Genomic DNA, 27,195 nt, shown 5'->3' on the forward strand with positions numbered 1-27,195 from the left:
ACACACACACACACACACACACACACACACACACACACACACACACACACACACACACACACACACACACACACACACACAAACACAGCGAGATACACACACTGTTGCATATTAGCAGAGGCTGTATATAATAAGTGTGCTCTAAGTCAACAGGCTGTGCCTCCTCTCCTCATTAGCATGCTGGCCCCACTGTTTGGGATATTACAGGTGGGGCACAGTGAGGGGTGTCCTGTCCTGTAGTGGGGTAAGGGTAGGGTGGAACAGGGAAGTGAGGGGGTGGGCATTAGTGACACAACACCTCAGCAGGGGAAGGGTGGTGGTGGTGCTTCTAGAGATATCATCATGGTTCCTCCAACACAACCTGATGTTTTAGGAAAATAATGGGTTGGCACATGCGCACAAACACACACACACACACCATCCCATTCCCTCCCAGTTCCACCATTCCACAGCTTTAGCCAGGCAGGTTAGCCCAGGGCCAGGGCCTAGCCCGGGGTTTAGGGGCTGGGTCAGTGGTGAATGATCCCCTGGGTGGAGGGGAACAAAGCTGGGGTTGTGCCTCCCTTGTTTTATGTGTTTACACTGTAAGCAGGATACTGTTGAGCAGCTGCTGCTTGTCCCAGGCTTGTGAAAGACATTCTCCCTCTACAGCCTAGCCTCTGTGGTCTGTGCGGATTAGGCTGATTTATGTGTACGATGGAGAGAACGAGGGAATTGAGGAATGGAGGAATGACCACCACCTACAGGAATAATACACCGCCCCTGTAATCCTCAATGAGCCTCTGATCGCATTTCACTACATAGACTTGGGAGTTACTTAGCCCAGGGGCTCTTCCTAGTATCGGAATGTTGCAGGTAAGTTGTCATTGTCCATTCCACATCATGGAGAAGTCATGACTGGTCCTCTCTCATCTCTTACAGCCTCGGGTGGTTGTGTCAGTGTATTACACAAGGCAGGAAAGGCACAGTGTATCACGGTTTTAGATTGTAGCGTCTCCTTACTCCCTCACCCTCTCTCTTTCTTCTTTCCCACTTTTTCAATTTCAATTCAATATTCAATTAGCTTTATTGCTATCACTGTCTTTCTCTCTCTCTCTCTTTCTCTCTCTCACTCTCTCAGGCTGTTCTGAAATCTGTCACGAGACTGCAGGCAGCTGTTGCTGTTCAGCAGACTTGCTGCTCTCTCTGAGAATGTGCTTCTGGCAGCACAGAGACATACTGAGACAAAGTCAAGACTTCTTCATTACAGTAGTTGCCTGGTAGAGCAAAACAAACACCTAATCATCCATTCAACACTATGTAGAGTCCAGAGATGTATGCCAGCTGCTACATTCTTTTTTGTAGAATTTATAATTGTATTCAACATCATTTGGATTCATTTGTAACTCTATGAAGTCTAACTCTATAGTTTTTACCCATATTGATAACTAAATAATCATTATACAGATCAAATGTGTTTTATTTTCAAAATTCCACTATCCTATATAAAACAGTGTACACGTGTTTTATAATGGCATGTGGTTACACAGATATTATAATGTAGTGGACGGGTTTGTAGTTTTTTCCACTGTTATTGCTATGGTGCAGTGGGACCCCATAAATTATACACAATGTGTAGTCTATTCTATTTGACATGCTTTTGTCTTTGTTTGTAAATTGGAGACTATTCCTGCGGTTTATCACTATTACGAATAGGTCACGGTATACGTCACCCCTCCCAAAAATATTTTTCACATGCGCTGTTGTTTTTGATACAATTGTGTGGAGAATCGCTTTGTTCTCCTAAACCTATTCAACCCTGTGGAGAAAGTATTGGTGGAAAAGCAACAGGATACGCCCGTAGTAGCCTAATAAAGGGTTAGTTGTCTGTCTGGCAACTTTCCACAACATTTACCAAGTTTAAGAAACAGACTATTAGACTATATTGGTGTAAGATTTCCTTTGGTACGTTAGTGCAGAGATGACTGACACCAACCAGCCCAGAGGACTTTTTGTTGTGTAAATGTTTTTGCTGGGAGGAGTGAACTAGAGAGGGGACCACACTGCTGTTAGAGGGGGAGCGTGGACAATTACAGACAAGGACGGCGTTTCGGGCGTTTTCTCCTCATGTGTTGTTAATGGGAGTATTTCTCAAAGTTCGCGACTGAATTTTTATTCATATTGATTTGGCGTTGTTCTTTCTAATACATATAAATGGTGTCGAATTAGGTGTCTCTCTTCGTACCGAATGTCCCCCGCTGTAAATTTTGGTTTATGCCAGAAGCGCACGGGTAGCGAGCTGCGGAGAGCTCAACCAATTAACTTTTCAGATGAAAACCCTGCACTGTAACTTCAGCTTCAATTGTGTTTACTGCGATTTATGCGTGTTATTGCAATATGTGCTGAATGTATTCTATTCGCATAAAGGGAACATATTCAACTTGCCTCTGAGTTTTAGTGCACTTGTTGCACTTCCCAAGCATGTCTGAAGGCATTTGGAGAGTGTTCACTCCCGCAGTTTCTTTTGTGCCAAGGAATGCTGAATGATTTTACGGCTGAGACGGGGACAACTTTCTCAAGAAGAGGTGTCCGTCAGTAGTCAGACAATTGCGCATGGTCACGGTTTAAAACATTGCGCCAACGGCAATACTTCATAACCATAGACATTATGGAGGGCCAAGACGACCAGGCAGCCGCCTCGGTAGAACCCGACGCGGACATAGCAGTGTGTGACAGTTTCTCCCTACTTGAACCCGAGGCGGACAGCGCAGTCTCTGACAGTTTCTCCCAACTCTGGACAGACGTGATGGGGATGCTGGTAAGTTTGTGGGTTGGGTTGGGGGAGGGGAGACTGGAAGGTAACAACCAACTGAGAAAAGCTTTTAACTGTGTCCCTCCTAGGGGGACCCACGTTGCTCATTTAGTGGTTGTGTATTGATACTTGTTAACATGTAAATCACGGCCCAAAACAACAACGCAAGGGAAGCTGGTCTATTTCTCAAAGCGCTGAGCGCAAAGTTTACATTCCATCCTCGGTGCCCAACATATGGGTTTGGCATTCGGGTCATTTCCCTTCTTCAACCTGTTCCCGAGGAGCTTTTCTGTTTTTGAGATGATCAGATTTCAAAGCAACCTGGAATCCAGTGAAAATGGTATGTTGCTCTTGAGTTTAAAAATGACCTGTTTGTGTGCTATCTTCCAAGTCTGGTGCACTTGAGCTGCGAAGACAGAATGGTGCTCGTCTGTTGTTTCAGGCAGAGGTAACAAGTAGCCTCCATTACAATTCGTTGATTAAACTTCATTGTTGTGTTGTTACATTGTTACAACATTGTAACTGTTCATGTTGTTTTAGGAGAGTGAGCTCCTGTGTGTTCTATGAGGGCCCCATGCCAAAGCACTTGTTGTTGTGTTTTGTTGCTGTGATGGAATGTTACTTTGGAAAGGTTATGATGGAAAAATTGTTCCAAATTGCATTGAATGAAATATTGTCAGTCCTGATATGTGATGTTGTGTCAATGTGTGTCTACATTTTGTTCTCCCTGTCATTTTTACCCCAACCTTTAAGTTTTGCTTGTTAGTCCCTTATCAGTGCACACCTTCAAGAACCTTGAACACAATTGGCACTTGTTTGACAACAATATCACTTTGATATCCAGCAATTGGAGTTGTAGCCAAGGCCTATGGGTCCTCAGGGAGGCATCAATCCACATCTTCCCAAAGTGCATGGCAAATCTTGCAATTAAGATATGGAAAAGGTTACACTGATCAACATAATCACCTTTGCCTCTTGTTCTTTGTTAGGGGCCAGGATGACATGGTCATCTTGATTGTACAGATGTGTGTGTGGGCCATCTGATCTCAGTGATCCATAGAGTTCATGTGTTGTGCTCTTTTCCCATGTGAATAGTGGGTCATTTATAGATCAATGTGTTCATTTGTTCTGGACTGGTTCAGTAGATGAATGGAATGTGAATGGGCCTAACACTGAGGACAGAGACAGAGGTGTGTGCTTGTGTGTGTGTGTGCGTGCTGGCCCGTGTGTGTGTGAGAAACGGAGATGAGTGTCCTAGCCTTTGACTCTGGGTGGGAGACCTGGGACTCCAGCCAGGCAATTTAACCAGATTTATTACACTGGATGCAAATGTCTATCAGTGCTCTCATCTTTGACGTCTTTCCTCTGCTTGCAGCTGGAACACAGACACACACACTAGACAAGTGTGACACCTCCTTCATAGGTGACAGCAAGCCTTTCACACATCCTCCTCCATCACAGGTACCTGAGACTGGAGCTTTTGGTCTTTTGAAGGATCTTTTATCACCAGTAATATCATTATGATGTCACAGGAGAGAGACATGATTCTGATTTAATGTCCCTCACATTGCCATGTGGTCACTACTCAGGTTTTTGAGACAGTTAAACAGAATTTGTACCAAAGTGTTAATGGAAGAGACCATTTTCTTCCACTAGGCTTGGGCTTATGGGTATAAATCGCAACACTGTGCTATACTCCTGCCCCGTGGCACTCACATCTGTAGCTATGAAGTGCTTTAAAAGGCTGGTCGTGGCTCACATCAACACCATCATCCCAGAAACCCTAGACCCACTCCAATTCGCATACCACCCCAACAGATCCACAGACGAAGCAATCTCTATTGCACTCCACACTGCCCTTTCCCACCTGGATAAAAGGAGCACCTACGTGAGAATGCTGCTCATTGAAAACAGCTCTGCATTCAACACCATAGTGCCCTCAAAGCTCATCACTAAGCAAAAGAACCTGAGACTGAACACCTCCCTCTGTAACTGGATCCTGGACTTCCTAACGGCCGCCCCCAGGTGGTGAGGGTAGGCAACAACACATCCGCCACTCTGACCGCCAACATGCGGGCCCCTCAGAGGTGTGTGCTTAGTCCCCTTCTGTACTCCCTGTTCACCCACGACTGTGTGGTTGCGCACGACTACAACACCATCATTAAGATTGCCAACGTCACAGCGGTGGTAGGCCTGATCACCGACGACGATGAGACAGCCTATAGGGAGCAGGTCAGAGACCTTGCAGTGTGGTGCCAGGACAACAACCTCTCCCTCAACGTGAGCAAGACAAAGGAGCTGATCGTGGACTACAGGAAAAAGAGGACCGAGCACGGCCCCATTCACATTGACTGGGTTATAGTGGAGAAGGTTGAGAGCTTCAAGTTCCTTGGTGTCCACTTTACTAAGGACCTATCATGGTCCAAACACACCAACACAGTCGTGAGGAGGGAACGGCTATGCCTATTCCCCTCAGGAGCCTGAAAAGATTTGACATGGGTCCTCAGATCCTCAAAAAGTTTTACAGCTGCACCATCGAGAGCATCCTGACTGGTTTCATCACCGCTTGGTATGGTATCTGCTCAGCATCTGACCGCAAGGTGCTACAGAGGGTAGTGCGTACGGCCCAGTACATCAATGGGGCCAAGCTTTATGCCATCCAGGACCTCTATAATATGCAGTGTCAGAGGAAGGCCCTAAAAACTGTCTATGAATCCAGCCACCCAAGTCATAGACTGTTCTCTCTGCTACCACACGGCAAGCAGTACCGGAGCGCCAAGTCTGGCACCAAAAGGCTCCTGAACAGCTTCTACCCCCAAGCCATAAGACTGCTGAACAGTTCATCAAATGGCTACCAGGACTATTTACATTGACCCCCTTATTTTATTCTTATTTCTTATTTATTTTTGCACTGACTCTTTTGCAAGTGCTTGATATACACTCTCTGGACTCTAGGGCTGTCCTCATTTAGTCGACTGGTCGATTGTTTGGTCAATAGGCTGTTGGTTGACCAACATTTTTTTAGTTGAGGAGTGGCAAATATACACTACCGTTTAAAAGTTTGGGGTCACTTAGAAATGTCCTTGTTTTTGAAAGAAAATAAACTTTTTTGTAAATTGAAATAACATCAAATTGATCAGAAATACACTGTAGACATTGTTTATTTTGTAAATGACTATTGTAGCTGGAAACAGCTGATTTTTTATGGAGTTTTCTACAGAGGCGTGCAGAGGCCCGTTATCAGCAACCATCACTCCTGATTTCCAATGGCACTTTGTTTTAGCTAATCCAAGTTTATAATTTTAAAAGGCTAATTGATCATTAGAAAACCCTTTTGCAATTACAGACTCTATGTCGATCAATATATATTTTTTGTCGGGGACAGCCGTACTGGACTCTAACCACACACCCACACGTACTACACTGACACTGACACTCCAACACACACACACACACACAAACACACACACACACACACACACACACACACACAGGCTATATACAGGGGTACCGGTACTGAGTTAATGTGCGGGGGTACAGGTTAGTCAAGGTAATTTGTACATGTAGGCAGGGGTGTGTTACTGTTTTTCCTTTAGTTTATTTATCACATTTCTATTTGCCTTGTTGAAATATAAAGTAATGACTGTGCTAAATCCCAGAAACCACATGTTATGTAATTTCCTTTAGAAGTACAGACTGTAAGTGACTGGAAATGGTTTGAATACTGTAGCACAGCTGCCAAAACTCCACCTTATATCTGTGCTGTTTCAGTCAGTATTTCTGTAGAAGTAATCACAGGGCCAACAATATGGTCATTGTTCAATCCCCAGTGTTTATGAAACCTTTACAATTCAAAGGCCTCAGCACAATGGATTCCCAATATGTTTGGCAACAAAATGGCAGTGCTATATTTAGTTTGTTGTCAGTACGTAATGCTTTTCTATGGCCTTTGTCTCTGGGGCCCTACATGAGAATGCCCTTTTGAGTAAGCCTGTGCCTGAGCCTATTGAAACATCTGAACACTACTGTTACAGATTAGTAAAGCCATTTGGGGTGCAGCTTCTCAGTAACCAATGAATGTGAAGTCTACATACCAAGTTTTTTCTGACATACATCTAATCTGGCTAATTTGGTTGTATGACTACAGATGATGGAGGACCTTTATTTGAAAGGAAAAAACATAAACTTGCGGACACTCGGCCCTCCGTGGAATGAGTTTGACACCCCTGCACTACAAGTTTTATAATTCCTGTACTCCTGCATCAGGCTGATCAAATTAAGATCCAACATCTGTAGTCCACCACTTTACTGTCGATTGTTTTACTCACTACAGTTCTAACTACATCAGAGAGTCCTATGTACAGAAGGTAATTACCAGGGAGTGAATTGAAATTCCAGTTCAAGAATGAATGAATTTAATTATAATTTATCGTAAACCTATTAATGGCCGTGCAGTGACTAGGTGATTCATCGTTCATCATAGTTAACTCAAGCGTGGAGGTGTGTGGTCCTCTGTCATGCCTGTAGTGACATTGCTATGAGCCCCTCTGCCTGAGGTTAAACCACCGCTAGGAATGTGTTTAATGAGAATACCTTTGTGAACCAGTCATTTATTTGTGGTTACAGCAGGGTAAACATAGACCTAAGCCAATTAACAATTCGGGGCTGTTAAGGGATTTAAAAAGTAATATGCCCAATCACACTCTTAACATGTTTGGCTGACCATCCTTAAAGTTTTTCTAGCACTGTTGCATTATGGGTACATGAGCATCTCTGCTGTTTGAACAGGGTTAGTAGACTGGAGCCGACCCAACTCTGGTTCTTTGAAGAAATGAAGTTTCAGCAAGTCCTTAAATCGGATCAGACATTTTTTTGTAGGATGTGCATGTTATTATTCTTGTATCTAGCTTACCATAAATAATGTTAAAAGGCAGCATGCCATGTATAACATTTCCACAATGTTAGTGTGTATGGATGCAGGTGTGTATGGATGCAGGTGTGTATGGATGCAGGTGTGTATGGATGCAGGTGTGTATGGATGCAGGTGTGTATGGATGCAGGTGTGTATGGATGCAGGTGTGTATGGATGCAGGTGTGTATGGGTGGATATTTAGAAGTACCAGTCCTCAACAGCATAAACACAGTACACACCGTTAGTACCTCCCTCTGCAAACGGTGTCTGAGCAGTTAGTTCAAACAGTGATTTTGCTCTATTCTGCGTCAAGTTCTAATTCAGGGGTGTCAAACTCATTCCATGGAGGGCCTAGTGTCTGCTGCTTTTTTTCCAATAAAGACCTAGACAAGGTGAGGGGAGTTCCTTAGTGACCTCATCAATCAAGTCCGAAAACCCGCAGACACTCGGCCCTCCGTGGAATGAGTTTGACATGTACTCTAATTTGATCACATATCTGGACAGCTGACAGTCCTCCTCTGTATTCCCTATCAGGTATTCTCAAAGGGCTCTCTCATCCCAATCTGCATGGATGTCTGCCTCAAAGTTTAGTATCAGGAAGACATTTTGTTAGATTTGAGGAAATCGTATATGTCAAGTTTTTCAGACATCCGTACAGTATGAGTGGGTTCTGTCTCCCATCTCAAGGGCTTGTTGATACTTTCCTGCTACCCAGCCTTTGATATGTTTTATTAGTGAGCCCATTCAGCCCAAATGTATTTTGAAACTGTGTCTGTGACAACATATGGTCAACTTAAAAGAAACCTCAATTTGTTTAAAGAGTGTCTCCTCCTCCAATATAGCATTGTGTAGTTGCTGAGCTGTCTGCCTCTGTCTCAGCACCCCTCTGTCCTAGCCCAGCCTTAGTAAAGCCACATCAACCCTGGTCCAACCAAGGTTTGCCACATTTGAGCCTAGGATGGCCAGCTCAGCTCAGATCTCCCCCTCCCAGTCAGGGGCCAGGCAGGGCTGGCAGGTGTTTCTCTCAGTGCTGTGGAGGATATCCTCAGGAAGCTCCTCTGGAGGGGGGTGGGCCTCAACTCTGCCCGGGCCTTCCTACAGCCTGGGCTGGGATGCTGGTGTAGGGGTGGGACAGGGGTATGAGCAGGTGTGGAGTCCATTCTCCCCCACAGCTAAAGCCTGGAGGGAGGAGTGGAGCGAGGGAGGAGTGGAGTGAGGGATCGCTTACCCTCCGTTGCCTTTGTAGGGAGAAGTTGTTTGGGCACCGCCAGCCTGGTCAGTCTCTTGGGGTTGGAGTCAATGTGTTCTATGATTTAGGAGGAAACATGAGCGAGGCGCTAATTCACTTACTCCTGCTTGTAATGAATCATGAAAATGATACGAGTGAGTGGGATAGCTTCTTTAACCGCCGCCCTAGTGTTCTGAACTGGTAACAAGTGTAACCGATCGTATCACTGTCGTTCTAGCGTTGCATCAGATACGTGATGGCCATAGTCATCTGTCACTATGCACTCCCCTAGAGGATGTCTAGCTAGTCACAAGGCTAGTCCTGACACTGACAAAAGCCTTGTGCACAGCGCGAACAGAACAGCATAACTCAATAAGCACGGAACCGGCCTCAGTATGAAAAGCAGCGCTGTCTGGAATGTGTACCTAAAGCTAGGAGCAGAACAAACACGTTAGCTAGAGCGAATGGTTTAGAGACCTCTGTAATGTCTTCTGGCATGACAAATAAAAGCACTGGCTTTGAGAGAGGGAGAGAGAGAGAGAGAGAGCACCAAACTATCTTGCATGCGAAGGTGGACAACATCTGTAGCAGTGGAATGCTTTGAAAGGCTGGTCATGGCTCACATCAACACCATCATCCCAGCCACCCTGGACCCACTCCAATTTGCATACCGCTCCAACAGATCCATAGATGACGCAATCTCCATTGCACGCCACACTGCTCTTTCCCACCTTGACAAAAGGGGTGCATGTTTAGTCCCCTCCTTTTACTCCCTGTTCATCCACAACTGCGTGGCACGACTCCAACACTGCTCACGACTCCAAGCAACATTAAGTTTGCAAACGACACGACGGTGGTAGGCCTGATCACTGACAACAACGAGACAGCCTATAGGGAGCAGGCAAAAGACCTGGCAGTGTGGCGTTACAGAGGGTAGTGCGTACTGGGCCGAGCTCCCTGCCATCCAGGACCTTTATACCATGTGGTGTCAGAGGAAGGCCCTAAACATTTTCAAAACAGCAAAATGTTCCTGAACAGCTTTACACCCAAGACGTAAGACAGCTGAACAGTTAATCAATGCTTACCTGGACTATTTGCATTGACCCCCTTTTTTTGCACTGGCATTGTTGCACTGGCTCTATGCACACTCACTGGACTGGCACATACTACACTGACATTGTTGCACTGACTCTATGCACACTCACTGGACTGACACATACTACACTGACATTGTTGCACTGGCTCTATGCACACTCACTGGACTGACACATACTACACTGACATTGTTGCACTGACTCTATGCACACTCACTGGACTGACACATACTGCACTGACATTGTTGCACTGACTCTATGCACACTCACTGGACTGACACATACTGCACTGACATTGTTGCACTGACTCTATGCACACTCACTGGACTGACACATACTACACTGACATTGTTGCACTGACTCTATGCACACTCACTGGACTGACACATTCTACACTGACACTCCAAAGCACACTCACTCACCCACACACTCACACTCCAACACACAAATACACACACACACACACACACACACACACACACACACACACACACACACACACACACACACACACACACACACACACACACACACACACACACACCACACACACACACACACACTCTCACACACACACACACACACACACACACACACACACACACACACACACTCACACTCCAACAAACAAATACACACACACACACACTTTCACACTCTTCACATACACTGCTGCTACTCTGTTTATTATCTCTCCTGGTTGCCTAGTCACTTTTAACCCTACCTACATGTACATGCTATCTCAATTACTTCAACTACCCTGTACTCCTGCATATTGACTCGGTACCTGTACTCCTTGTATATAGCCTCATTATTGTTATTTTATTGTGTTAGTATTTACATAAATGTTTTACTTTTTATTTGACTTTTTAACTCTGCGTTGCTGGGAAAGGGCTCATAAGTAATCATTTCACGGTAATGTCTGCACCTGTTGTATTAGGTGCATGTGACAAATACAATTTGATTGGATTTCAACATCAATTAAAAGAAAATAAATGTAGAGATTAGTACTGTAGCTAACTTGGCAGTTAGTTGTTAGCATGCGAGAAGACCTAAAAGGTCAGTGCACTGAGTTTAGCCCTGCATGCTGGTTATGGAATGTTTTAATAACTGACAGAAGGGTCTTGGTGTGCTATTTACAAAGGGGAAGTTATTTCAGCTGAGTGTACATTCTTGCTACTTTTGTTGTTTTCTTTGCCTCAGAAAGCACAGAAAGATCAGCTTGCTTGCTCATGAGGTATTTGTCCTCATAGACTACCATTGAGCGCTCTGGGAAATCAGGACCTTGAATCCATCCAGGAGAAGTGTTGAATTGCAACACAGGAGATTCCCCTAGATTTCATTCCAAAGAAGTTAACAGTAAAGGGTTGCAGCTCCGGCACAATGAGAGAACAGAGTTCATATTTCAGCATGGCTGTTTAGATCGGATTGAGGTGCACTGAGTGAGTTATGGTTTGCATGCCTTTTTAGTTCCGTTTGAGCAGATTCTTCTCAGAGCATACAAAGTCAATTGGCTGTTGAGTTACAGAGTGTGTGTTTGAAATAGGCGATTTGAGTAGATGGTTGCATCACTACATACAGTAGCTACCTACATCTGCCTGATAAGGAAGGTGTTTCTGGGTCATCATGGGGCATGACCTTGTAACGTTAAGGCTTTGGTTTGTACGTTATGCCTATGACATGTAGAGAATATCCATGCATTACTGTTCAGCAGTGGCCCATGGATGCCTCCCAGATGCCATGGATAATACTGTTGCACCACCACCCCCTACCCTCCCAGTGTGGTCACATTGAGAATGACAGGAATTCTATGGTTAATTAATTAGCTGAGCAGAGGTCAGCAGGACCCCATGTCACCCCCTACATTTCCTCATGTCCTTATATGTTACTCACCCAAGGGGATAGATTCCAGTCTGAACACTCTCTCCTATACCTCTCTCTGTCAATGGAAAATGGAGAATATTCTCATGTGGAATCATGGACTGAAACCTCTAAACCTATGGCTGTTAGTCAGACATGTATTTCAAAGAATAATGCAGAATTATTCATAATAACAGTCCCTGTAAGTTTAGAGACAGTAAACCATGAGCCAAGTCCTGTCAGTCAGGTCAGTCCTCCCACTAGTGGTTTAGAATAACAAACTCCAGCCTCAAGAGTTTTTACTGGAAAACCTCACAGCCTTCCCTCCACGCTGTTGGTAAGAGCATTGTTCCGTAAAGTCTTGAAGTAAATTGAGGAGATTGGACCTGCCCCTAAAGTGTTGGCATTGTGTTCTGAAGAGGTTCAGCTGAACATGAAATTAGGTATGGTCAGTGAGGCGAGCAAGAACAGTCTTATATCTCTCTCTCCCTCTCTCTCTCTCTCTCTCTCTCTCTCTCTCTCTCTCTCTCTCTCTCTCTCTCTCTCTCTCCTCTCTCTCTCTCTCTCTCTCTCTCTCTCTCCTCTCTCTCTCTCTCTCTCTCTCTCTCTCTCTCTCTCTCTCTCTCTCTCTCTCTCTCTCTCTCTCTCTCTCTCTCTCTCTCTCTCTCTCTCTCTGTCTCTCTCTCTCTCCTCTTCTCGCTCCTCTTCTCTTCTCTCTACTCTTCTCTCTTTCCTCTCCTCTCTCTTACACCTTGGGTGTTGTCTTTAATAGCCTGTTCTGACTGTGAACATGACTATTGAACTTGACTCAAGGCAGGGTGGTGCACTCTTGTATACACAGGGTGGGAGCCAAACAAGGTTTGGTCTATTGCATTATGGGGTTTTTCAACTCCATAAAACCGTTGTTGTTGTTATTCCTTCCATTTTGTTTTAATTCAATACACACACATACATTAACATAATGTTTAGTGATGCACCGATATGACATTTTTGGCCGATACCAATATCCAATATTTTCCTTGACAAAAAAACGATACTGATACTGATAAACAATATTTACAATTTTAGCGGCCTTTTAAGCATTCTAGTACAGTTAAATAGTTAACACACACGCTGACGCAGCAGTCTAAGGCACTGCATCTCAGTGCAAGAGGCATCACTACAGTCCCAGTGTCGTCCGGGCCATCATTGTAAATAAGAATTTGTTCTTAACTGACTTGCCTAGTTAAATAAAGGTTACACACACACCACACTGACCAAAAAGTTATTTTGTTGGCATTTTTATGTCCCCATTACCAGTAAAATATAATCAAAGCCTATTTCTTTCACTTACTTGCTGTGCTGTTTCGTTGTTCATTTGTTCAGTCGTTTCATTCTCAACCAGGATTTCTATGGAACGCTGTTTGGGTCTTTGACGTGTGATGTGTCAAATAAGCTTGTTGACCAATCACATAATAATTTCCGATTTGTTCACCGATATATGCGGCATCCCTAATCATTTTAGGACACTCAGATTTTCAACGGGTGGTTTAGCCTGCTAGCCTAATAGACACAGACCACAGGGTTGTTGTTGGTCAGATAAAGCAAAGAGTAAAGTCTTCTCCTGTGTTAGATAAAGGCTGTCTCCCAAACCTACAGATGTTTTACCCCCTCCAAGCCCCCAGCCTCCCCAGTCAATACCTCCTCACAAATTACCCCTGTCCACTGGCTCCATACCCCCTCAGTACCCCCCTCACACTGCCATATGGACTATTGTTATCACATTCCTTCACTCCCACACACACACAAACCCACACTCACTCTCGCATACACAATCACTTACAATAAACAGATACATAGTCAATCACTTCCATCTTACTTTTTTTTTTTACCTTAACTGACTTGCCTAGTTAAATAAAGAACAATTTCTTTAAAGAACAATTTCTTTATTTAACTAGGCGGCCTAGGAACAGTGGGTTAACTGCCTTGCAGAACGACAGATTTTTACCTTGTTAGCTCAACCTGCAACCTTTCAGTTACTGGTCCAATGCTCTAAACACTAGGCTACTACCTACCATCCCTTGTCATCTTGTCATTGTCTCATGTGCATACAAGCTGTCCGTTATGAAGTGGGCCCCCAGTCCAGCTCCCAGTCATTCTCCCAGTCAGGCTCCAATTCAGGCTCTTAGTCAGGCTCCCAGCTGTGTAGAGGCTGATTGAGGGGCTGCATGAGCTCATGGTAGGAGAGGAATCCCAGGTATGCTACACACACACTGGCCTCCCTGAGAGGAACACTGCAGTAAGGAAAGACCTAACACTGTAACAGCACTGTAACAACACTGCAACAGCACTGCAACAGTACTGAAACAGCACTGCAACAGCACTGCAACATCACTGAAACACTGTAACGGCACTGTAACAACACTGCAACCAGCACTGAAACATCACTGCAACAGCACTGAAACATCACTGCAACAGCACTGCAACAACACTACAACAGCACTGCAACAGCACTACAACAGCACTGAAACAGCACTGCAACAGCACTGCAACAGCACTGCAACAGCACTGCAACAGCACTGCAACAGCACTATAACAGCACTGCAACAGCACTGCAACAGCACTGTAACATCACTACAACAGCACTGCAACATCACTATAACAGCACTGCAACAGCACTATAACAGCACTGCAACAGCACTGCAACAGCACTGTAACATCACTACAACAGCACTGCAACAGCACTGCAACAGCACTGTAACATCACTACAACAGCACTGCAACAGCACTATAACAGCACTGCAACAGCACTGCAACAGCACTATAACAGCACTGCAACAGCACTGCAACAGCACTATAACAGCACTGCAACAGCACTGCAACAGCACTGCAACAGCACTGTAACATCACTACAACAGCACTGCAACAGCACTATAACAGCACTGCAACAGCACTATAACAGCACTGCAACAGCACTGCAACAGCACTGCAACAGCACTATAACAGCACTGCAACAGCACTATAACAGCACTGCAACAGCACTGCAACAGCACTGCAACAGCACTGCAACAGCACTGCAACAGCACTGTAACATCACTACAACAGCACTGCAACAGCACTGAAACAACACTAACAGCAGTATAACAGCACTGTAACACTGTAACAGCACTGTAACAACACTGCAACAGCACTGCAACAGCACTGTAACAGCACTGTAACAACACTGAAACAGCACTGCAACAGCACTGCAACAGCACTGCAACAGCACTGCAACAGCACTGTAACAACACTGAAACAGCACTGTAACACTGTAACAACACTAACAACACTAACAGCCCTATAACAGCACTGTAACAGCACTGTAACACTGTAACAAAACTGTAACACCACTGTAACACCACTGTAACAACACTGTATCAACACTGTAACAACACCACAATAAAGCACATTGTAATGTTAAACTACAGCATAGGACATTGGCTTTACCTATGGGTCTGGAGCTTGGACAGTTGAAGTATTACAGACAAACAGTGCTGACAGATGAGATGGAATCCATGCCTGCCTATACAGTATTCTAGGCATTTAACACAGACAGTCTGCTGAACATCTGTACATTTAATACACAAACTTCTTTACACAAACTGGAGTTGTGACTAAGATGTTTACACAGACATGGACAGCTTGTTTTATAGACCCAGAAAGGTAATGAACTGTCACTAAATATCTGGCTGAGTTGTAATCAGGCATTCTACATGGACAGATACACTGACTCCAACTCTAGTATCTGGGTCTGTCACCCTCTTGGGCATGGTTGTGCCATGTTTCTGGGGATTAGGCAGTACTGTAGCTAGTCTGTAATAAGACTGTGCTTCTCTCTCTGAGGGAGGAATGTGTGGAGACACGTGTCTGCTCTCTGCCCAGAGAGTGAGAGACTGCCTCCATAGGGAATCTCAGCCACCTCTAACCATATGTCACAGTCTGGACATAGCTGGAGTTACTAGGAACTATTCTATGGGAGGAGGAGGAGTGAGTGGAGGAAAATAAAGCTGAACAATCTGGATTTTTGACACGGGGCCTCTGTCTGTCTAGAATGTATTTGAATCTTCTGTTGTTAATGTGTAATGCATTACCGATGGGTGATGGTGGGATTCACTTCAGGTTTGTGTTTTTCCACAGTGTGGACTAGTTTGTTGTTTTCATCCTGACTGTTGTTTTGGAAAGCCCTCTCAGAAGAAGCCCCTCTCTCTGCCTCCCCAGGGTGTGTGTGTGTGCGTCTGCCCGGAGTTTATGTGTGTGTGTGGCACACTGACTCCACAGTGCCCCATTCATCCCATGTTGGCACAGATATACTGGGTCCTGTTTAGAGGACCACAGAGAGAGACAGAGACAGACTAAGACTGAGAGAGACCGTTCACTCCTCGCAGAGTGACTCAATGCATGCTGACCACTCACCAAACCAGGCAATGACTAGATCAACACTAATGAATATTGAACGATTGGCCATCACTGCTATGGTTGTCAACATACACAGCCCGAGTAGTTATGAGTCCGAGCACCATAGAGAGACACTTCTCAAATCTTCTCAGTGAAAGATGTTTCAGTTGTTCTCCAACCCCAATCAGTTAGTAGTACAATTGCCCCTTCGCTAAGCCCCACCACAGAATATTGGGCAACCAATCGCAGCGCTCCAATGGATAGCAACTGTCATCGAGTCTGACACCTTAGACAAGCTCACATTTCAAACGCATGAAAGTCAATGAGCGCTATGACAAAACTGTGAGTTTTCATCAAAAAGTAGCTAAATTGTTTAAATGGCTAAATTACAGTGCACCAGGTTTACTTGCTACTGTGATTCCTGAAATGCAGAACCTGCATTTTGTTAATAAAAAAGTATACTTTTGTTTTATTTGCAAGCTCAGCTGGTTAGCTAGCTCTCAGTCTTACTGACCACAAAACGTTGCTAACGCTAGCTAGCCACTTAATATAACAGATTTTCTCGAAATGTATGTTAGCTAGCTAAGTATTATGAATACACCTATAATCTGCTGTCGACATCAGGATACGACTTGAGAGAAGTAGTTAACTCCCAAAATGGTAAGTAGTAGCTTTAACTGCATGACAGTCCATTCAGAGCCATCTAGTGCATAGCTACACCAATGACAGTCCACCACAACATACCCGATAGTCTCCTGATTGATAAGGGGTAGTCTGTGTTTCATTTGATTGTGTATTAAAAACACAGTTTGAGATCGTTGCGAGAGGTTTTCTCCAGTAGTTTGAATGGGGAATGGAGCTTCTTGGGAAAATGTTGTCCGAGGTTGCAACATTAACCTAGTGGGTGGGTCTTAGTGAAGGGTCGAGTGCTATGACTCTCACTCATAACTTTGGAGTGGAAACACAACCCATACATGAATGTAATTCTCCTCTGCTTTCAATGTATAGTAATGCAGTAGCAAGTTCTGCTTCTTTAGTATTGATTCTACTGTTCCTCTTTGAATCTCCAACAATGTGTTTTGGGGCTAGTGTATTCTGTTGAGTAAGGTCTTTGTTATTTAGAGTGTATGAGTGACTGGAACATACTTCCTCCTTCTACCCAAACACCGTCTTCCACACAAAGACAGGAACCCAGCAGAGAGGTGACCCCCCCCAGCAGGAAGAGGGTGTTTGGGGTTGGGGTTGGGGTTAGGGTTGGGAGAATGTCATAGCCAGGGTTTAAAGGGCATCTCTGATCTGTGATTGTGTATGTTAACTGAGCAAACCCAGGAAACACTCCTGGTTGGCCGCACACCTCCCCTCTAGCAGAGACACAAACCCACTGTCCCAGACAATCTTCATATCAACAGGAGCTTGTTTATAGGTCTTCGTCTTCCACAAATCACACTGATTTCCTTTCCTTCTCCTTTCTCCTACCCGTTGTCCTTTCACAACAGGCCATAGCTAGTATAGGCCACAGAGCTAAAGGGTAAAGGTGCTGTAACCTCTAACCCCTCCCTCAGTAGCACCACTGTGTTAGCCAGTTAGCAAATAACTATAGTCCAGATTGGCAACCAGAGGAAGAAGTGGTGTGCGAGTGATTAGATTTGTGTGCCCCTGCCCACCGCCCTCCACACTGCACCACCTGCCTGCTAGTTGATGCCTCTCACGCGCTCCTGATTACAAGCGTATGTGTAGGGGTTTTATTAGGCTGTGCTTCACCCAGAGTGAGAGACAGATGAGGAGCTGAGGTTGTTAGTAGGTATGTTTATCTCACCTGGGGTACTGTACTGTGGAGGTGAAAGCGGTCAGAGGAGTGTGGAGCTTACTGAAAGGATTGACTCAGCCAATGTTATTCCTCCAGACGAAGGCTTTGGTGTCATATTGGGTGCTCAGATTGAGTAATGAGTGTACCATAAAATGTCTCGAGGACCTACATCTTTCCTCCATTCTACCATGTTCGAACATATGAGCTGCTTCTATTTTCTCCCTCGGAATCTCTCTGTCATTCTCAATGTCTCTCTCTCTCTCTCTCTCTCTCTCTCTCTCTCTCTCTCTGTTGTGTAGGATGGTTCTCTGGGGAACATTGATGACCTGGCCCAGGAGTATTCTGAGTACTACAACACCTGCTTCAGTGACGTCAGCGACCGCATGGAGGAGCTACGCAAGAGACGTGTGTCCCACGACCTCGACATGGTACGTCCCCACAAACACACTCATCACATACCGAGTACCTACAAACACCAATCATACTGTTGCATGTCTCCACAAACTCAAGGCCATCAATCCTGCTGCAATACAGTGGAACTGAGTCCCCACAAACCATCACCTACTACTGCAGCAGAGTTTAACCAAGTCCTATCAAAACAGGCCCACCAGCTTACATCAATACAATATCAGCTAAAGAGCTGTGGTAACCCGCTTCTTCATGGCTCTACAATTTGTTGTTGAACTTATATAGAATACAACTATGCTGATTTTACTATTGTGAAGTGAGAGCCAAAATGCTTGAGGAAAATGTTCATTTTGTCAGATCTCCTTTTTATAATTCATAGTATCCTCAAACACGTCGTTCTTCGATCAGTTTGATATCTTTACAGAGTGTGATTTCCCAATGTGCTGCCAACAGCCTGGGAGCCAGACCTGGAGTTGGGGGAGGGACGTTTGGAGAGCAATCCAGTGAGTGTTTGTGTTTGTGACTGTGTTCTAAAACACTTAGTTGCCCTCCTGCCTCCTGGTGCCTGAAAGTGCTTGGTTGTGTTTTGGGGCTTCTAGGGGTTCTCATTCACATGGATGTAGGGTAGTGGGGCATGGCACCTCTGTGTTGCCAAGTTACTGGCTGAGGTATTGAAGAATGCAGCTGCTCCTGGCAGAGAGTGCTGCTCTGAGTACCCCTGGGGTCTATGCTCCATACACACACAACACAGAGAGAGATAGGGGGGTTAGTGCTCATATGCTAGCTTTATTAACAGGCTATGATAACACTATTCAAAGGATTGGTATCTACTTAGAATCCTTGAAAACAGACAGCATCAGTTCTGAATTCGCATTTCCAGAACTCCAAGTAGTAAACTGGACTGACATCAGTTTATTCTACTCATCCTGAACATAAAAAGAAGTGAGCCGAATTTAATATAGTAACTGATATTTATTTTGTTTTATTCTGTAACAGAAGTCACAGGGACACATTTTGTGTTGAGCACAAAAACAGATAATTCAATTAAGTGGGAAGAGAGTGACCATACCTATGCTAGAGACATATTTGTAGGACTCCTATTTCATTGACAAATGTTCACCGTTAATCTCCTCAGCTCTATCATAAAGTACTATCCAGTTATAGGCATAATAGAGGTTGATTAGAAAACGAGAGACACATAGAAACTCCCCCAGGCTTTCAGCAGCCATGTGGTTTTGGTTGATTTGAGAGGTGGGTCTCAATGAAAGATGGTATGGGTGAGTTATGGAGGGCTCAGCTGTCCTGATTGATGTTGGCCAAAGATTATGTCTGCTCTGCTCTCAGCTTTCCAGTGAAGCAATCTCACATCCATCATTGAAGAGTCAGTGTCTGTCGTTTGAGAGAATCTCTCCACAGTTTTATGTGTGTGTGTGTGTGTGTGTGTGTGTGTGTGTGCGTGTGCGTGTGCGTGTGCGTGTGCGTGTGCGTGTGCGTGTGTGTGTGTGTGTGTTCATGCGTGTGTCTGTATGTGTGTGTGTGTGCACACTGTATACACTGAGTATACCAAACTTTAAGGACACCTACTCTTTCCATGACATAGATTGACCAGGTGAATTCAGGTGAAAGTTATGATGCCTTATTGATGTCACTTATTAAATCCACTTCAATCAGTGTAGATGAAGGGGAGGAGACGGGTTAAAGAAGGATTTTTAAGCCTTGAGACATTTGAGAAATGGATTGTTTATGTGTGCCATTCAGAGGGTGAATGGGCAAGACAAAATATTGAAGTGCCTTTAAACAGGTTATGGTAGTAGGTGCCAGGCGCACCGTTTTGTGACAAGAACTGCAACGCTGCTGTGTTTTTCACGCTCAAAAGTTTTCCTTGTGTATCAAGAATGGTCCACCACCCAAAGGACATCCAGCCAACTTGACACAACGGTGGGAAACATTGGAGTCAACATGGGCCAGCATCCCTGTGGAGCGCTTTTGACACCTTGTAGCGTCCATGACCCAACGAATTGAGGCTGTTCTGAGAGCAAAAGAGGGGGGTGCAACTCAATATTAGGAAGGTGTTCCTAATGTTTTGTACACTCAGTGTATATGTGTTTGTGCATGTGTGTGTGTGCCCCTGTTTATGTGTGTGTCTGCATGTGTGTGTGTTTACGAGTGTGTGAGAGGATGAGTGAAGTGGGCCACCTCTCTGTACGTATTGGGAAGGTTGGGAATGTTCCATCCTGGAGAGATAAAACAGGGGAAGAGGAAGCCTGGATTTACTGCCTGTCTGTCCTGCCTGGAGGAGAGGCGGAGGAGGAGGAGGAGCACCTAAAAGCCTGCAGCTGTCTGTCCCTCCTGCACAACTTGGCAAGAGAGAGGAAAGAGAGAGGAAAGGAAAGAGGAGGAACAGAGAGAATGGAGGGAGGAGATATCAAATCAAATCCAATTTTATTTGTCACATACACATGGTTAGCAGATGTTAATGCGAGTGTAGCGAAATGCTTGTGCTTCTAGTTCCGACAATGCAGTAATAACCAACGAGTAATCTAACCTAACAATTTCACAACAGCTACCTTATACACACAAGTGTAAAGGGATGGAAAATATGTACATAAAGATATATGAAGGAGTGATGGTACAGAACGGCATAGGTAAGATGCAGTAGATGATATTGAGTACAGTATATACATATGAGATGTGTAATGTAGGGTATGTAAATATTATATTAAGTGGCATTGTTTAAAGTGGCTAGTGCTACATGTATTACAGAAAGATGGCAAGATGCAGTAGGTGGTATAGAGTACAGTATATACACATGAGATGCGTAATGTAGTGTATGTAAACATTATATTAAGTGGCATTGTTTAAAGTGGCTAGTGATACATGTATTACATAAAGATGGCAAGATGCAGTAGGTGGTATAGAGTACAGTATATACACATGAGATGCGTAATGTAGGGTATGTAAACATTATATTAAGTGGCATTGTTTAAAGTGGCTAGTGATGCATGTATTACATGTATGGCAGCATCCACTCAATGTTAGTGGTGGCTGTTTAACAGTCTGATGGCCTTGAGATAGAAGCTGTTTTTCAGTCTCTCGGTCCCTGTTTGATGCACCTGTACTGAACTCGCCTTCTGGATGATAGCGGGGTGAACAGGCAGTGACTCGGGTGGTTGTTGTCCTTGATGATCTTTATGGTCTTCCTGTGACATCGGGTGGTGTAGGTGTCCTGGAGAGCAGGTAGTTTGCCCCCGGTGATGCATTGTGCAGACCTCACTACCCTCTGGAGAGCCTTACGGTTGTGGGCGGAGCAGTTGCCATACCAGGTGGTGATACAGCCCGATAGGATGCTCTCGATTGTGCATCTGTAAAAGTTTGTGAGTGCTTTTGGTGACAAGCCGAATTTCTTCAGTCTCCTGAGGTTGAAGAGGCACTGCTGCGCCTTCTTCACCACGCTGTCTGTGTGGGTGGACCAATTCAGTTTGTCCGTGATGTGTACACCGAGGAACTTAAAACTTTCTACCCTCTCCACTACTGTCCCGTCGATGTGGATAGGGGGGTGCTCCCTCTGCTGTTTCCTGAAGTCCACGATCATCTCCTTTGTTTTGTTGACGTTGAGTGTGAGGTTATTTTCCTGACACCACACTCCGAGGACCCTCACCTCCTCCCTGTAGCCCGTCTCGTCGTTGTTGGTAATCAAGCCTACCGCTGTAGTGTCGTCTGCAAACTTGGTGATTGAGTTGGAGGCGTGCATGGCCACGCAGTCGTGGGTGAACAGGGAGTACAGGAGAGGGCTCAGAACGCACCCTTGTGGGGCCCCAGTGTTGAGGATCAGCGGGGTGGAGATGTTGTTACCTACCCTCACCACCTGGGGGTGGCCCGTCAGGAAGTCCAGTACCCAGTTGCACAGGGCGGGGTCGAGACCCAGGGTCTCGAGCTTGATGACAAGTTTGGAGGGTACTATGGTGTTAAATGCTGAGCTGTAGTCGATGAACAGCATTCTCACATAGGTATTCCTCTTGTCCAGAGGCGTTAGGGCAGTGTGCAGTGTGGTTGCGGTTGCGTCGTCTGTGGACCTATTGGGGCGGTAAGCAAATCGGAGTGGGTCTATGGTGTCAGGTAGGGTGGAGGTGATATGATCCTTGACTAGTCTCTCAAAGCACTTCATGATGACGGAAGTGAGTGCTACGGGGCGGTAGTCGTTTACCTCAGTTACCTTAGCTTTCTTGGGAACAGGAACAATGGTGGCCCTCTTGAAGCATGTGGGAACAGCAGACTGGGATAAGGATTGATTGAATATGTCCGTAAACACATCAGCCAGCTGGTCTGAGCATGCTCTGAGGACGCGGGTGGGAAGGCTGTTTATTCACACACTCAGCAGAAGGCAGCTGTAGAAGGAACTATATATCATTATAACTACACTGAGCTTCAAAGTATTGGCACAGTGACACATTTTTTGTTATTTTGGCTCTGTACTCCAGTACTTTGGATTTGAAATGATACAATGACTATAAAGGTTAAAGTGCAGACTGTCAGCTTTAATTTGGTGGTATTAATCTAATTTACATTTAACATTTAGCAGACGCTCTTATCCAGAGCGACTTACAAATTGGAAAGTTCATACATATTCATCCTGGTCCCCCCATGGGAATTGAACCCTGGTCCCCCCGTGGGAATTGAACCCACAACCCTGGCGTTGCAAGCGCCATGCTCTACCAACTGAGCCACACGGGACCTAATAATCATTGTATCATTTCAAATCCAAAGTGCTGGAGTACAGATCCAAAACAACAACAAACGTGTCACTGTCCCAATACTTTAGAACTCACTGTATATTTAATAACACCATATTCCATTTTATATGACACTAGACTGACATGATGCATCATATACATTCCACTGCCATTTCATAGTTTTACCTGTGGCACAACTAACTGTTGAAGACAATATTACATCTTTCCCAGTACTGAAACAGAAGCACATAGCAGACATTGTCCAGTCAGTATTTAGTGTTTTTAGGAGAGTGTTCTTGCCAACTGCCGTTACTCCACTCTCCCTTTGGCTGGTGTTATGCGTCTAGACTGGACACCTTCTCAGACAGTCTCAAAACTGGAACAAGGGAGGGAGAAGGCGCAGAGAGAGAGAGAGCAGGTATATCTCACTGGTCATCCCCAAAGCCAACACCTTCTTTGGCCGCCTTTCCTTCCAGTTCTCTGCTGCCAATGACTGGAACGAATAGCAAAAATTGCTAAAGTTGGAGACTTATATCTCCCTCACTAACTTTAAACATCAGGTATCTGAGCAGCTAACCGATCGCTGCAGCTGTACATAGCCCATCTGTAAATAGCCCATCCAATCTACCTACCTTATCCCCATATTGTTTTATTTACTTTTTTGCTCTTTTGCACACCAGTGTCTCTACTTGCACATCTATCACTCCAGTGTTAATTTGCTAAATTGTAATTACTTCGCTACTGTGGCCTATTTATTGCCATTTTCCATTTGCACACACTGTATATAGACTTTTTTCTATTGTGTTATTGACTGTACATTTGTTTATTCCATGTGTAACTCTGTGTTGTTGTTTGTGTTGCACTGCTTTGCTTTATCTTGGCCAGGTCGCAGTTGTAAATGAGAACTTGTTCTCAACTAGCTTACCTGGTTAAATAAAGGTGAAATAAAAATGAGAGAGAGAGGGAGACTGGCAAATAAAGAGAGAGAAAGAAAGAGAGAGGGAGATAAGGTAAAGAAAGAGAGCAAGAGAGAGAGGGTGGGGGATTACTCTTGTGCCATATGAAGTGTGTCCAGACAGTGGCTGCCAGCCAGTCCCATCTAGGATCTCTCTGAAGAGCAATAGGAATGAGTTATATAAAGTCGTTATGATAAAATGTAGAGACGGACAGTACAACAGTACAATGGGCTGGCATTTAGACGTCCCCGCTGGGACATGCCCTTTCAGGGAGGGGTTGTCTATCCCAGGGGACGAGGGTGGTGGCTCTCAGTGGACTTGTCCACCCCGCTCCTTCAAAACCTTCTCCTCTTCTCCATTCTCTCATCACCAGGCCTCTCCTCTGTACAGGCCCCATTGTAATCTGTCCTCTTTCCCTTTTGCTGTTCTGATGTGGCTTCCCCTCCCTTCTTCACACTCCTGCTGCAACACACAACGAGCCCTCCCTGTCTGGTCTGGACCAGCCTTTAGTCACTCCCCAGTCACCTCAGGCCAACTCTGACCCTGAAGCATGTGACCCTGTGTCAAAGGTCACTGCAGCTGTTAACTTACCTGAACCTTACACTTTGGCTATAAGAAGCAAACTTGACAGTGGACATTGGAAGACTGTTCCTCTGTAGTGAGAAAGGCCGTAGGGGAATGTTCTTCAATTCTGGTCCCGGAGACCCACAAGGTCTGCATGCTTTTGTTCCAGTCCAGTACCAGCACACCTGACCAGATTCAACTAATTAAGGTCCTTCATTTACTGTGGGTCTTCAGGACCACGGTTGAGTACCACTTCCCACGGGTCGTCTGGGAGGTTTGTCTCTTTGTCTTTGTACCATGGCAGGCTGTAGTGTTCTACATACGACTGACTGATACCACAGAGCTGAAGTTGCCCCTTGAAAAACACTTTGGAATCCCTTTACAGCTATGGTCAAGTATTTGTCGACAATGCAAAATCATAGCAGCTTCATATTAGCCTCATAACGAGGTCACAAATCCAAGTATCACATACTTGATAAAGATCCAATTTGCTTTCTTGTTTTCTCTCTCACTTCTCCTCCAGACATCTTGCAACACATCAAACTTTTTGGGGAAAAATGTGTTGCACAAACCAAACAAAACCCCTGGTTAATTTGATTTGTGAAACGCTTCCCCCAACCTCAGAGGCCTGTCCCGACTGTTGTTTTGGTTGTGTTTTAGAAGTGGGGTTCTTGGGCTTCCGAGTGTCGCAGTGGTCTAAGGCACTGCATCTCAGTACAAGAGGTGCCACTACAGCACCACTACAGTCCCTGGTTTGAACCCAGGCTGTATCACATCCGGCCGTGATTGGGAGTCCCATAGGGCGGCGTACAATTGGCCCGGCGTTGTCCGCGTTTGGCCGGGGTAGGCCGTCATTGTAAATAAGAATCTGTTCTTAACTGACTTGCCTAGTTAAATAAAGGTTACTTTTTTTTTTTTAAACAGCCCCATAGCTGTTGATGGAGGCTCTCTGTGTCTGTAATGACTATCAGCGTACCCTCTTCCTGTCTGACCTGTTAGTTTTATGAGCAGCCAGAACACAAAGTGTTAGGCAAACATCCCTCTAGGAGAATGAAGGCTATGGATTAACTCCATCACGCACTGTCGCCAAGCTGCCTTATAGTCCCACTGACTGTGCTACTTTCTCTTCAGGCTTGATTAAGCTTGATTGGTTTGGTCGAGAACAGTTAAACCCCACTGGTGATTCTAACAGGTACCATTCTAACAAGAGTGAGCATTAAACAGATTATAAGCAAACCATTATATAGAATGAAGACTTTGGAACCTATTTGTGTCCCAGTCTCACTCGTCTCTCTACAGCCCAGTCTAAGTAAATCAACCCTAGCCATGTAATCGGTGCTGGATGGCTACAGCAGTACGTTGGTCTGTCTTTCTGTCTGTCTGTGATCAGAGAGACACTGAGGGCAGGGCAAGACTGGGCAGGTAGATACTGGAGATACAGAAACCCTGTAGGGACAGACTGGACTGGCACCTCACTGGAGACAGTTGTATCTCTCTGATTGAATCAGATATGGAAGACAATAATAAGCACAAAAAGCATGTGGTATTTCATCATAACAAACTCTCTAACCCTAACCATTTGTCAAGGTTGACTAAATGTCCCTAGGTTAGTGGCCTCCCGGGTGGCGCAGTGGTCTAGGGCACTGCATCGCAGTGCTAGCTGCGCTACCAGAGTCTCTGGGTTCGCAACCGGGAGGTCCGTGGGGCGACGCACAATTGGCATAGCGTCGTCCGGGTTAGGGAGGGTTTGGCCGGTAGGGATATCCTTGTCTCAGTATGTAAAATGTAATAAAATGTATGCACTCTACTGTAAGTCGCTCTGGATAAGAGCGTCTGCTAAATGACCAAAAATTAAATGTAAAATGTTAGTGGTTAGTGAAATGCAAAGCCTTCTCTCCTGCACCAACATCCAGGATCCCAGGTAAGACATTCAGTAAACACTGAAACACCGGAGAACCCCAGTCAGTGACATGTCAGGTGTTGTTGTGAGAGAATCTTTACAGGTGTATGATCTTAATTTGAGCCAGTTTGCTACAGCAGTCTGCTCATGTTCTCTATAATGGTTTCTAATGTAGAGATGCATGTGAGCCTCAGTTGGTTCAGGACTCAAGCTCAGGCATGTCTGTTGTGCTGCTCTGTGAGGTAAGCTGATGCCTGTAATTATGGGCTAATACCTAGTTGAAGAGAATTCACCTCATTACTTTGATATGGGGTCAGTTCAACAAAGTTAGACATGCTACAGTAGGAGACAAGCTGACTCTGGGTTTGCTCCAACTATTCCACTTCCTAAACGTTATTTATTACTTAGCCTATTATCTTTCAGGCACAATAAGCTCCCAACAGGAAAGTAAACACGTTGATGTTTTGTACGTGTGTTAAAGGCCAGAATGCCCAGGTAGTGTTACTGCCAACGAAAGTGGTTTGCACTTGGC

General features: G+C 45.0%; 1 protein-coding gene across 7 annotated transcripts in view; it reads left to right on the forward strand.

The window, feature by feature from the left end:
• The window catches only part of sash1a (SAM and SH3 domain containing 1a), a 303,260-nt gene that overhangs the window by 204,085 nt on the left and 71,980 nt on the right, over positions 1-27,195 (forward strand). For 4 of the 7 annotated variants that reach the window (XM_055885292.1, XM_055885293.1, XM_055885294.1 and 1 more), the window contains exon 2: positions 18,405-18,533. In XM_055885292.1, the coding sequence (XP_055741267.1) occupies positions 18,405-18,533 (129 nt within the window). Of the gene's footprint in view, positions 1-611; positions 856-1,916; positions 2,798-2,889; positions 3,132-18,404; positions 18,534-27,195 lie in introns of those variants that run through there. The other 3 variants (XM_055885296.1, XM_055885295.1, XM_055885297.1) reach the window with 3 other exon arrangements.

The sequence above is a fragment of the Salvelinus fontinalis genome, chromosome 27, assembly GCF_029448725.1.
Source record: "Salvelinus fontinalis isolate EN_2023a chromosome 27, ASM2944872v1, whole genome shotgun sequence".
Classification (NCBI taxonomy): domain Eukaryota; kingdom Metazoa; phylum Chordata; class Actinopteri; order Salmoniformes; family Salmonidae; genus Salvelinus; species Salvelinus fontinalis.